Source organism: Carex rostrata, chromosome 10 (genome assembly GCF_964058835.1).
Source record: "Carex rostrata chromosome 10, lpCarRost1.2, whole genome shotgun sequence".
Taxonomy (NCBI): domain Eukaryota; kingdom Viridiplantae; phylum Streptophyta; class Magnoliopsida; order Poales; family Cyperaceae; genus Carex; species Carex rostrata.
In genome coordinates, this window is record NC_135927.1 from 4759046 (window position 1) to 4774132 (window position 15087).

General features: G+C 31.3%; 1 protein-coding gene across 1 annotated transcript; it reads left to right on the forward strand.

Annotated features, from left to right (window-relative positions):
• Positions 1–5168: 5168 nt before the first annotated feature.
• On the forward strand, positions 5169–11018 carry LOC144561035 (putative disease resistance RPP13-like protein 3). Its single transcript, XM_078310254.1, has 3 exons — positions 5169–5863; positions 6250–7002; positions 9616–11018. The coding sequence occupies exons 1-3, from the start codon at positions 5250–5252 to the stop codon at positions 10829–10831; spliced, it is 2583 nt and encodes an 860-aa protein (XP_078166380.1). The 5' UTR covers positions 5169–5249; the 3' UTR covers positions 10832–11018.
• Positions 11019–15087: the final 4069 nt, after the last annotated feature.

Consider the following 15087-nt stretch of genomic DNA (forward strand, 5'->3'; position numbering starts at 1 on the left):
ATCAATAAACGAAATATCCATCCTCCTAAATATTTAAAAAGAACTAAAACAAATTGTACGGAATTATTAGAGAAAGAACTAAAAAAATTAGGAAAGCACAAACTGAAGGTATAATGGAATGGAAAATAAAACAATGAACTGAATGTGAAGTATCAAGTTTTTTTTTTCACTGTCATTTCTGGTAATGTATAGAGTTTTTGGGTAGCAATATGAGCTGTTGATTAATGATCCTTTTATGAGTAGAACTAGGGTGTTCTTAAGCTCACCAAAGTGTTTGGTGAGCTTAACTCCAAAATTCATCAAATCGGTTTCAAATGACGAATTCGAATGGTTCGAACGCCTATCTTACGTGTGATGTGTCAATATGTGAAATTTTTAAATATTTGAATTAGTTTAGTATAAAATCAATCGGTCAAAATTAGAAGGTCAATAAATTAATTTTAGTGCATTCGTTTTTTGAACATTTTTTGACCGCTTGACTTTATACTAAACTAATTCGAATGTTTAAAATTTTCACATGTAGGCTCATCACCCGTAAGGTAGGCGGGTTAATTCCAACCGTTCAGATTCGTCATTTGAAACCGATTTGATGAGTTTTGGAGTTGAGCTCGCCAAACACTTTGGTGAGCTTAAGAACACCCTAGTTCTACTCTCCTTTTATAACTTAAATTTTTAACTTTGATTAATTAAGTACAAACTTAAAATTTTGGATAATTAAAATCATATTCTAAACTAAAATATAATATATACTTGAAAATTCAATATATGAAGAGTTGAGAACTTATTTATCATTTCACAAAACACAAGTCTCTTGTGTCTATTACAAATTGAGATTGAATTGAGTGAAAATCTTTATTGATTACTTTCTCATATCTTTACAATATAGGTTTATATGAGAACAAAAGAATGACAAATAAACGTAATTATATTTCCATTGTTGGAGAACTAATTAAGCAATATATACAAGGATTTCTAGTCTTGTCAGAGCGTGGGGAATTTAGCATTTATTTTCTTTTTATTTGTCTTCCTAAGAGATGAATCCATATCCTTTTTTACGGGATGGCTTACTTTTGGTGAAGTGGAGTCGGAACCAAATCTTCTGCCTCCATGTGGGCAAAAAATTCTTGTCTCTAAATTCACTGACATGTGAGTTTGGGATGGATTTTAAGGCAAAACTATATACAATATTTAAATATCAAAACTCACCCGAGACTCACGCATCAGTTACTTTAGAGGCAGAAATTTTCTGTCCACAGGGGAGCAAGTGATCCGGTTCCAGTGGAGTCATTATGAGTATATTTCAAATAATTGTTCGAGTAGTATAGGTCCGTTTCTAGGTCTTTCTCAAGCTAAATAGATTATACTCAGTCTTACACAATTTTCCTACTTTGCCTATGATCTCTATTTAAGATTTTTAAGTTGAATAGTACATAGTCCAAGAGAGAGAATAAGTTGAATAGTACATGGTCCAAGAGAATCTTCGTTTATGGATGCTGCAATTACTATGAAAAGACAGAGGCCAAGAGATTTTAGAAAGCAAAGGCCAAGGACTTGACTTGAGAGTTGATTTGTACGAGTCTTGTTATAATTTTCAGTATAAAATAATTTTCATTGTAGTTGCTGGTAGTGTGTAGAGTTTTTGGGTAGCAATATGAGGAGTTTATTAATGATCCTTTTATAACCTAAATTTTTAACTTTGATTAATTAAGTACAAACTTAAAATTTTGGATAATTAAAATCATATTAATAGCTAAACTAAAATATAATATATACTTGAAAATTCAATATACGAACTGTTGAGAACTTATTTATCATTTCACAAAACACAAGTCTTTTGTGTCTATTACAAATTGTGATTGAATTGAGTAAAAATCTTTATTGATTACTTTCTCATATCTTTTGCAATATACATGACAAAGAATATACATACTAAATAGCCGTAGTTAAAAAAACCATTGACACCTAACAATTTTTTTTTTTTTTTTTTATTGAAAGGCCCGGCAGAAGACCTAACAAATATTAAATAAGTTTTTACTTCAATGACCACAAAATGTACTTATTTATCATTTCACAAAACACAAGTTTCTTGTGCGTATTACAAATAGTGATTGGATTTAGTGAAAATCTTTATTGATTTTTATGGATATGAAAAATTGAAGAGTAACGAAATTATCTTGGAAATAAAATGATTAGAGAGATGTCATATCACATGCCAAGGAGAGCATCTTTAAAAAAGTAACTGTATTATGGTAAGAAATTGTCTTAATTTGGTCTAGTGACAAAAACACATGACTCCTACGTGAGAGGTAATGGGTTTGAAACTCACAAAATAGAGAAATCCTCTGTATTAATATATAGGGTTTGAAATGTACTGGGGGACTTGATCTCCAACTCATATTTCAAAAGTAACTGTATTATGGTAATTGGTAAACAAAGAATATTATGAGCAAATTAGGTTCACACTTTCTTATCGTAAATTTTGATATTTTGAATACATATTCATATATATGTTGAGAGAAGATGCTAATAACAATCATATCTGACCAAAGCATCTCTCTCTCTCTCTCGCTAATGGAGATGGAAATTAAGCTCATGTCAATTCGCACGTGTTGCTCTCATCGTCTGAAATGGGGAATCAGGAACGGTTGTAATAAATTCCAGCAAATAAATTATCAATTAGTTGGACAATGACTTGTTGCATTTTCCGGTTTGTAGTCATGAATGTTGTAATTGCTTCCAATAAATGGATGGCAACTTGACAAGGAATTGTACAGACAGATATTTGCTTCCAATAAATGAAAGATTTCTTACCATTATTGTCTATCAGTTTCAATTATTTAATTCAATGGCTGTGGAATATTTTTATTGTATTTTGTCAAGTATATTTAATTAGAATCAAACAGCGCCATACAGCTAGCGGTAATCAAAATCAACTTCAATTATCTTTTTCCAGTTTCAAAGTAAAAAAATTCAAAATAAAAGAACGATGGTATGATTGGATATTTTTATTCGGGGGACTTTCATATATATCCCTCAAAAGCATCAAAATTACGTATTCCCCTCTAAAATTCATCATAAAATATATAATATATACCATCTAAGTTTAAACTGACAAATTTACCTATTTTATTGGTTTTTATATTAAAACTGATTTTCAATTTAAAAAGTATCCGTTTTACCCTTCATTACAAAAAAAAATGTAGTTTGTTAAAAAAAGTCTTCTAATTGATCAATTTTCAAGGAAAAATAGATGATTTTCTACTTCTAACGCATAAACAATGACATTAGATATACACGTGTAAACATCAAAAGTATAGAATTGAACCATTTGTCTTCGGAAACCGACCAATTAAGACTTACATTTTCCTTCAACATGCTACATATTTTTTTAAATAATGGATAAATTGGGTGCTTTACACATTCAAAATTGAGTTTTACTAGAAAATGCAATAAAATGACTAAATTTGTAAATTTTTTTAAATTTAGAAGGATAAATGATATTATGAATTTAGATAGAACAATAAATAGTTTTGAATTTTTTAAGGGGTATATACCTGAAATTGCCCTTTTATGTGAAAAAGTCCATCGACAACACAACCACACAAAATTAGTGGTAGATAGGCCTGCTAAAGGATCCGGGCCGGCTCATGGGCTTTGAGCTGGGCTCTTGAATGAGCCGAATTGAGTTGAGCTCAATTTGAGTTGAGTCCAAACTCAGCTCGAACTCATAATTGAAGAGCGTTTCCCTAACCGAGTCGATCTGATCCGAGCCGGGCCGCCCATTGGGTCTTTCTTCTCTTCTCTGTTGAGCTCGCCGATCTCCTCCCTGTCGAGTTTGCCGATCTCGCCACATCTTCTCCCTGTCGCGGCGTCACACGCACCGTCTCCCACCGCTTCGTTCCCAAGTTTCTAGCCTCCTCATCGTCTCCCTCTCGCGCACAGGCCTCGCTCTCTCTCACAACTGGTATCTCACTAAGTTGCGCTCGATTTTCTTATTTTAGTTTTTTCTACTTGATTTGAATGCAACCCATTAAGCACAGTGGCCTATATTCGTGATTTATTCCTACTTGAGTTGATTTGAAGCAACCCATTAAACACAGTGGTCTATATTCGTGATTTATTCGTAATTTGAATGCAACCCATCAAGTAGGTATTCCTACTGGTATTCCTACTTGAGTTGAAACTTGAAACTTTAACAGTAAATGATGACCAGAACCATAGTTATATATGAGGAAAGCAAAACTCATATTTTCTGGCTTGCTTATACTCTATTTAATTTGCACTATAGTGTCCATCTTCTTATTCAAGAATGAGCAAAGAAAAGATAGTAATTCCTGGCACAAAGAAGAAAGGAGCCGATCATTGCATTCTAGCCGCACTAATGCAATGCAGGTAACATACAACAACAAACCTTTACACTTTTATTCAATTTTCAGAGGACTTCTTTATCAAGTATATTGAAGTTTGTGTTTCTATTTGGAATAGCTGAAAGTTTAGGATTCCGAGGACATCAAGACAGCTGCTGATTCAGCAAAATAGATTCTTTCTTGCTTGCATTTAGATTGAGAGTTAATCTCAATCCGTAAACTGAAGGGAATTTTTACAGTAATGGAGAGGATCATTGTCCCTATTCCTATAACCACATGATTGGATTATGACGGACAGAGGTTTTGAAAATATGCATTTGAGATTTTGTGTGGCATAACTTAAATAATGAGGATGCAATGGGTCAATAAACAAAGCCATTAAGCGAGTCATATATATAACCAAATTTTATTTAGAAAATAAAATTTTAAATATTTCATAATTCATAATATTATTATAATGAAAGCAGGATAGGACATTCGACCCTCCTAATTAAATAATAAGAAACAAAAATTCAATGTTATTTTTGAGATAAAGTGTTAAATATTTTCACAATTCATTATTTTCAATGTCTAAATAAATATTTATTTTCACAATTCATTATTATAATTTGAATTAGGACATGGTAATTCACCTATTATATAATTACTAAATTAGGACATGGTAATTCACCTATTACATAATTACTAAATTAGGACATGGTAAATTAGACAAAGCATCAATTGCAAAATGAATTAAATTTATTTTTTCAAATAGACATAGCATCAGTTTGCTTTCCAGTAGCTCGCCTATATAAACACATTATCTTTGCCTAGCATAGTCATCTGCATTAGCTAATAACATCCCCTTACACTAGTGCACATTATTTCCAAAGAGAGAGAGAAATGGCTCAGGCGGTTATTGTGAATATTGTGGTCGGCAAGCTTGCTAATATCATCGCGAAAGAAATTCAATTCTTGGGTAGCGTTGGGGAGAAAGTCAAAAGGGCGCAACGTGAGCTAACCCGAATCCAGTCTTGCCTGAAAGATGCGGATTCAAAAGGAAAACTAGATGAGAGGGTGCACAACTGGCTCAATGAGCTCCGCGATGTGGCATATCGCATCGAGGACACAATCGACACGTTCTTTCTCGAAGTTGATTATAACCAAAATCATAGCTTTTTGCAGAAACTCAAGAAGCAGCCGAACATGCTTCTTATCCACGAACTTGGCACGAAGCTCGATAGCATCCAAAATGAACTCGAAGAGATCTCGAACAGCAGGGAGAACTATGGAATCATAGCCCTGCAAGACATACCGGTGGGAGAGGCAGTCATCTTGCCTTCTCGGAGAGCTACTTATTCTGAAGTAGACGAAACTGAAGTCGTAGGCCTGCATGCCGACAGGGACAACATTCTGAAGTTGCTGCGCTGTGAGGAAACTCCAAGGCGGGCCGTCATAACCATTGTGGGTACCGGCGGTCTAGGAAAGACTACCCTAGCACATATGATATACAAAAGGCAAGTGAGATATTTCTTTTTCAACTATGTTATGATGAGATAAATAATTGCAAGACTAGCTAGGTTGCAATGTCATTATTATTAACAGTGTTTCCAAAATTCCCAATTTAAATAATAATCATAATAATCATAATAATAACAACAACAATAATATCATTTTATCAGTATTTATTAGCGGCTAACTTATTTGTTAATCATAATTATCAATATGTTTCGCTATTGACATTCATATATTTAAGTGGTTCGGAAAAACTTAATTAGATAGTTATTAATTTCTAAGAAATAATTGCTCATATCTTAGAATACATAGTTGCCGTGATGACTATTGTTAAAAATTGTGCTAGAAATCAATCTAATAGTATATTTCTGTTTGTTTGTATATCCAGTGCGATGGCAGAGTTCGAGTATCATATGATGCTGTCAGTTTCTCAACAGTTCAGTCTAACTGAACTCCTGAAAAGGATGCTACGTCAAATCATAGATTCTGTACCGAAGGAGCTAGATGTGGAATATTTAATGAGGGAGCTCAAGAAAAAATTAAGTAGCAGAAGATATCTAATTATTCTTGATGATGTATGGCAGGTTGATGTATGGAATCATCTGAAGAATGCATTGCCAGATGACAAGAATGGAAGTCGTGTTCTGATTACCAGCCGGTCTATCAATGTTGCAATATCAGCAGACCCCAATATGGAATACAAACTAAACTTGTTAGATGATCAGAAAAGCCTAGATCTCCTCCTCAAAAAAGCCCTCCCTAATCAAAAACCTAGCGAAGAACTCCTGAAGCTTGCTAATGAACTATCAAAGAAATGTAAGGGGTTACCTCTAGCTTTGGTAGTAGTAGGTGGTATACTTTTAACTAAAGATCGAAACTATCATGCGTGGGGGAGAGTGTTGCGAACAATGGATTGGCACTCAGAGGGTAGAGATTGCATGGACGTCCTCGCCATGAGCTACGAAGATATGCCTTATTATCTCAAGGCGTGCTTCCTTTATCTTGCTTTATTTCCTGAGGACTGTCAGATCTCTGCAAGGCGTCTGATAAGAATGTGGGTAGCAGAGGGGTTCATACCACAAGAAAGAACGAAAACGATAGAGGAAACAGCCGAGGATTACCTCTACGAACTTTTTCAAAGGTTATATGTTTTATTTTTTCTTTTATCCTTTCACTTTTTTCAGCCTTCTATACAATATTATTACAATTTTTTTAATGGCAAATTAAATATCATAGAACACATTTCATGTATACATGATATATACTCAGAGAACACTTTTTGTAATTAATTTAGGGCTATCATAGAAATAAACATCTAGAATCATTTAATATACACATTTTTATTTTTAAAAATTCAAATTTAAGTTTTAATATATTATTTTATTTTATGATTATTTTTCACGAAGACTCTAGAAGTTTATTCTCCGATAGTCCTAAATTAATTTTTATTACAAAGAAGTCCAATTACATATATATTATTTTATTTTATGGTTATTTTTCACTAAAGACTCTAGAAGTTTATTCACCGATAGTCCTAAATTATTTGTTATTACAAAGAAGTCCAATAACATATATATTATTTTATTTTATTTTGTGATTATTTTTGACCGCAGACCCTGAAATTTATTTGTCAATATCTCTAAATTTACTTTTATTACAAAGAAGTCTAATAATATATATATTATTTTATTTTATTTAGTGATTTTTTTTTATCCTGATGAAGGTTATATATTTATTTTTTATTTTATCCTTTGATTTATTTCAGCCTTCCTTTACAATATTATTGCAAAAAATTTTGTCACAAATAAATTTCCTCATAGGACACAATTCAGGTACACATGATATATACTCCAATTTTGTTCTCATAATAGAGTAGAAGAAGTAGAAAAATACCATATTAAATTTATATAAAAGTGAAATGAAATACCTGACTAACAAAATAAGCTACAACGCCTTTAATTAATACTCATTACTACAAAATAATCATGTATACCTGACGAACAAAATAATCAATACTCTTTACTACAAAATCGATATGTGCTGCATGCAATATGATATAGTTTCCTTCATCTATTATTATTTATTACAAGTATCATATATACCACCCCTTCATGTTTTATGATTTCATCTCTAATAAATAGCTTCTTCCTGGTAAACCTTCTACCAAGCGTGCTCTCATTTTTTTTTTTTTTTTTACAGAGTGCCAGCAAAAGCTTTTTCTATATTAGATATCTTTCACTTCCGTTGCAAAAGAAACAATCGATACGGTTTGATACTAAAACACGATTCCAAGGATAAAATCAAAATTTGATATTTCGGAGACTAGGGGTGTGCAAAAGTATTATTTTGTGTAAGGAATAAGAATTTCAAAATTAAAAATCAATTTTTTTAATATTATTAATTCCAACACTTGTTAACCGAAATTTTTAAAAAATACCATTTCTCCAAAAAAAAAAAAAAACACTAAAAAAACCATGATTTCTCTACAATTATAAATCTACCACGGTCGCATCTAAGAGATGCGGACTCAATTACTAGAGACCGCATCTAGGGGATGCGTCCCTATTTTTTTTTTCAAAGTCTGAGAGATTCTCAAAGGATACTAATTCAAATTTAAGTTATAATATATTATTTTATTTTATGGCTATTTTTCACCGAAGACCTTAGAAGTTTATTCGCTGATAGCCCTAAATTAATTCTTCTTACAAAGAAGTCCAATTACATATATATTATTTTATTTTATGGTTATTTTTCACAGAAGACCCTAGAAGTTTATTCGCCGATAGCCCTGAAATTATTTTTTATTACAAAGAAGTCCAATAACATATATATTATTTTATTTTATTTTGGGATTATTTTTCATCGAAGACCCTGAAGTTTATTTGCTGATATCTCTAAATTTATTTTTATTACAAATAAGTCCAATAACATATATATTATTTTATTTTATTTAGTGATTATTTTTCACCGAAAATCTTAGAAGTTTAATCACCGATAGCCCTAAATTAAACTTTTTAGGGTTATCGATGAATAAAATTTTAGGGTGTTCAGTGAAAAATAATTATAAACAAAATAATATATATGTTATTGGACTACTTTGTAATAAAAATTAATTTAGGACTATCGGAGAATAAACTTTTAGGGTTATCGGTGAAAATAATAAAAAATATATAAAATAATATATATTATTGGATTTTTTGTAATAAAAATAAGTTTACAGATATTAGCGAATAAACTTCTAGAGTTTTCGGTGAAAAATAACCATAAAATAAAATAATATATTATAACTTAAATTTGAATTCGTATCCTCTGAGAATCTCTCATACTTAGAAAAAAACAAAAAAAAATATAGGGTCGTATCTAATGGATGTGGACTGGGGCTGCATCCCATAGATGCGGTCCCCAGTAATTGGGTCCACATCCCATAGATGCGGCCATGGTAGATTTATAATTGTATAGAAACCATGGTTATTTGGGTTTTTTTTTTTTTTTTTGAGAAAATGGTACATTGAAAAATTTCAGAGTTTTTAACCAACATATATATATATTCATTCAAATATTTCTCTTCAAATTTAAAGTTCTTATTTATAGTATCATACAGATTGCATTTATTGTTTATTTTAATTTCAGTCATCCTAATGATCAACATATATAACTTAATTTTAACATTCAATGTAGGAAGTAATTAACTAATCTATTATTATTACAATATTTTTTGTATTCCTGACTTGCTTATGAACCAAAATTATTTCAGGAGTATGATTCAAGTATCAAGCCGACACGTGAATGGTTCGATCAAGCGCTGTCATGTGCATGATCTTCTCCGTGACTTAGCAATGCACGAAGCCAGGGAAGAAAACTTTGTTATGGGTTTCTCAAAAGAATCAGATTCCAAAAAGCCGAACAGAGAAATCCGACGTGCTTCGTTTCATTCCTTGAAATCCCATAATGATAATTCCCATCTGCGCAATAACCTTTTGCACTTAGAATATTCCCGTTGTTTATTATTGGCTGGGGGACATGGCTGGAGCCAAATACCTAATTTCCGTAAGTTTAGGCTACTGAAAGTTCTAGTACTTGACGGAGTCATTAACCATGATGTTGACCTGGTCAGGGGATTAGAAAACTTGGTTCACCTTAAATACTTGGGGTTAAGAAGATGCCAAATTCCCATCTCGAAATGTTCCTTTCATCGTATGAAGGTTCTTGAAACCCTGGATATGCAAGGAATCGGAACTGGTGTTGAAGTACCGAATGGTTTATGGTCAATTGATACATTGAGGCATGTGATGTGTTCTAAGCCTTTCGAGCTACCAAAAACAACAGCTGGGCTCAAAAATATCCAGACCTTGCAATGGGTGTATTTTAATAAGAAGATGCCCCTTTTAAGCAACCTTTGTAAATTAGGTATTGTTATTGTAGATGATTGTACTGATCCGATTGGATTCACCAGTAATCTATTTGTCACGCTACCTTCTCTGGTCTCCCTAAGTATTGATTCAGGGTTACGTCATGATAATTTCACTCTTCTCAGAATGGAGGTTGTTTACCCAAAAGCACTCCCAAATTATCAAGATTTACAATCTCTCTACTTAAATGGAGTTTGGTCAGCGAATGTCCCCTTAGATGCTAGATTGTTTCCACCACACCTCCTTAAATTGACACTTGAAATATCCGGCTTTTACCAAAATCCAATGCCAGAGCTTGGAAAGTTGAAGAGCTTGAAGAAACTTTGCTTAGGAGAGAAGGTGGTAAATTGGATGGTTTACAGATCTGGTCGAATATTCTGTCCAGCAGGATTCCCTGTCCTACAATACTTGAAATTGGGATATCATTCTATGAAGAGTTTAACGGTGGCAGAGGGGGCCATGCCAAATCTTAAATACGTCAATGTAAATGACCGCAGCATTAAGTTTCATCTGCCCCCTGAACTACAGCACGTGAGCATTACATATAAATATAATTATTAGATATAGGGTGCACTGTAGGTTGCTTTTCTTATGAAATTTCTAGTTGTACACATGGTTGATGTTACATAATTGGCCTCCTACTAAATTTGCTTTTTTGTTTTCTGTAATTTTATTCTTTTGACAGATGAATTATATGAAAATTTGATTGTTGTTTTTCTACTTACGGGTTGATCTTCATCCTACAATTTTTGTATAGTTTTAAATTGTACCGATCACTTTATGTTCTCATGCCGGGAATATAAAAGAAACCGAGCACAAGATTGTTCAATTGCGAATAATTTATTCCACTTGTGGGCCGGGAATGGAATAAAGCAGCTAAAGTTAATTTGGAAAAGAATGACGGATCAAGAAATTAAAAAAGAACAAGGGTTAGTTTGAATAAAAATATTAAAAGGTTAATGTTTGTCAAGTGACACAAAATCGGTTTTACAAAATAGTTAATATTTTAGGAATGAAATTTGTTCTTCTAAAGATTTTTGGTACCATAAAAGAAATTACGTACTGAGATTGAGAATTAGATCTTGAGAAATTAAGATTAATTTAACTTTTCGTGCAAATATTAATTATTAGTTAACTACAAAGAACTTTTCCTGAATCAACTGCTTCACTATGATAATTTTTAATTTTTTATACTTTGAATTATTACATTATAAAGTCAAAGGCATAGTACGTAGTTATAAAATTTTATATATGCATGAATAATTCTTTCATAATTAGAAGTAATACATACATATATACAATACCATTTAATTATACTTTTTGAAATTTCATGCTATCAATTTGAACTGCTGTAATGATGCTAATTTTTAATGTCATTGGAACAAAATAATCAAGAAAATATTGTTTATGAGGTCAAATGTAACTCACAATCTAATAATTTAATTATGTTAGAAAGATTCACATTTCTTTCATTGAACAATCGTTTCATTTAATTTTAAAATTAGTTTCCTCCATTGCTCTATAAAACAATTAACTAAAAACAACTATCATAAATTTCTTTTATGAATTTTGAGACAGGAAAACCTTTAAGTGACGTCATTCAACTAATTTTTTACTTTTATAATTATAAATCAAATAAATTTTATGATCCATCATTGTTAGTTTAGCCTGCTTAATTGTTTATCATAAGAAAATTACCTTATTTTTGCTTGGCAATCAAAAAGTGTTGAACATGCCAAACTCACCTCAAGTTCCTGTTTCCCAATAAAAATAATCATATTACTTTTTTTTTAAGATGAAGGAATACTGACATAATTATCAAAACACAATAAATATTTATTATTGTGTAATGCACAAATTCCATAAACATTCAATGCCATAAATGCTTACAAGGTGTACCATGATATTTTATGATTTCTATAAAAGTCTAGTACTTCTGGTGCCCAGGTTTTATTATATGTTGTGCCAATTTGTACTGTAACATTAATTATTGTATATTGTAATAATAACTAAGGTATATTTTTTTTGTTAACATAACTGGTATGACATATGAGTACGGGTAAAAAAAAAAAAAAATAGTTTTTGAATAAGGGTACAAGTAAAAACTATTTCGTATTCATTACCCTATATAATGATTAATAAATATTAGATGATATACGATATTTTTATTTGTTCTCATATAATTGTATCGTGTTAATCATTATGATTCAATTGATTTATAAAATATTTTATATCATTTTATTTAATTGAAAATTCATATTTTTAAAATAGTGAAATAAAAAATAATAATTCTTAAATTTTATGAAATTACGTACATCTGTGTTTAATATATTTGATTATTTCTTATATTTTTATAAATTATCAATTTATTTTATAATTACACATTATTCGTTTATTTATTTGTTATCTTAGTGAGTACGGGTAAGATATGAACAAGGATATTTTATACAAATAGTAAAATATTTCCAAAAAAATATAAAATTTGGTCTCCAAACACATATTAATATGGAAAACAAGATAAACGATTTGGATCAGTCATTTGGACTTTGAATCCGGTGATTTATGATCCAATGCACCATAGCCCATCTCTCTCTCTCTCTCTATATATATATATATATATACATATTAATATAAAAATACTTCCACGCGATCCATACTATACGCATACTGTTTGAAAAGTTTATTTTCATACAAGATAGGTCTTTAAAACCTACCGAAAGTCATTTAAGAGCATCTATCATTTTACTATTTGCAGTATTATTTGCAAAATGCAGATTTAACACTGATTTTATATAAAAATAAATTTACACATACCTAAGATGAATCGAACTAATTGAGATTTTTGTTTGCAAATTTTATTTAATACATCAGACACTAAATCAGTGAGGAATGAGGACAATAGATCACCATGTCTAAATCATCTTTTACATTAAAATTATTCTCTACCTCTTTCCAATATTTTATGAATTAATCCATTCGAATACAGGTTTTTTATTCTTATATTTTATTAATATTTTATGAATACACATTTTAGTGCCCTACACAAAACAACAACTAGAAATGTGGCTATTTTATAACGAAGAACATAGAGATGATCATCAGATGTTTTTCACGTTCTTCTTCAAAAGTTTGTCAATCACCTGTTTCTATTATGTATGATTTTAGATTAATTTTTATATATGTTATTAATATGTTTGAAGTTCATTCATACAGTATCGTCTGAGCAAAAACCCGTACAAGAAAAGAGATCTGCATGAAATCTGTAATAAATGGTGTAAGTACTTCTTAAGAAAATGTTTTGCCTTAGCTAATTATGAAACAAACAAATGGTGCAAGTACATCTGCATATTTCACACTGAGTCTAAGGCTCTTTCAGCGCAATAAAGATAAAGCCTTGAAACAAACCCAATAAAGATGGAAAATAGATTTCAAGAAAATGAGTTTTTTTTTTTTCTGGGCTAACGACAAATTTTTTTCTCTTTTTTTTTTTACCCCACAATACTGATATGCTGGTTACTATTTTTTCTATTGAAAGAAAAAACAATCCAAGTGAGATTTAAAATTACTATCAGTATCCATTAACTATTAATGCCCTCCTGAAAGAAAATTGTTTCTCATCACGGAGTGTTTTATTTACAATTCTGAAAGAAACAAATTTTTCATATAAATTGTCTTACTTTGAAAAAATAAATTATTTCTTCAATTGTATTATTTTTTTTAAATCTTCACAGAAGAAGTGAAGTCGTGAGGAGAGATCGAAAATCTTGACTGTTTGACAAGAACAAATGTCCTATCTAGCCGACCAGCTTCTTTCAGCCATCAGTGATAGATCTGGACTCACTTCGAGCAGTCAGTCAGTCAGTCAGGAGTCTAATTCAACCTAGTGGTGGATGCTACAGGGAACAATGAGGCGCCGTCCAATCGGCTCATTCCATGGTCTTTACGGTAATTAATAGAAAGCGATAGGGGTGATTAATGAGCGAGCATGAGCGAGTTAGGGTATGCTCATGCTCGCTCATTAAGTAAATGAGCGAGTTGTTAATGAGCGAGTTTAAATGAGCGGATAAATGAGCGAGTTGTAAATGAGCGAGCTTTTAATGAGCGAGTTATGAGCGGCTCACGAGTTATGACTTATGACTCATAACAAAATTATATAGTGTGTCCACGCATAACAAAATTTGTTAAAAGTCATCATAACAAAATCCAACAAATTGTCATAATTCATTTAAATGAGCGAGTTATTATGACTATTACTTGTTTTGGGCTTTAGGCGGAGGTTTTGGTTCTGCCGATTGACTAAAAAAAAATGAATATGAAACTATGAATATTAGTATATTATACACGATTAAATGTTACATTGTGCTCACTATATTACACAGGATCAAATATGAAACTATGCTTACTATCTATCAATCTTAATGAGGCAAGGTTGATGTTACACAGAATTACATATGATTAAATGTGGCAAGGATTAGATGTGGCAAATGCTTAATGAGCGAGTTATGAGCGAGTTGGGTCATGCTCATGCTCGCTCATTAAGTAAATGAGCGAGTTGTTAATGAGCGAGTTTAAATGAGCGGATAAATGAGCGAGTTTAGGCGAGCTTTTAATGAGCGAGTTATGAGCGATTTACTCACCCCTAGAAAGCGACATCTTTAAATATTAAGGAAAAAGACCAACGACTAGGTAAATTGGGGAAAATTGGGTCTGGTCTATGACAACAACAATATCGTTTGTTTGTGTGGGAGGTCAGATTTATTAGATAGAAAATTTGGGAAGTCATATTAGATAAAAAAGAATTTATTGTGAATATTTAA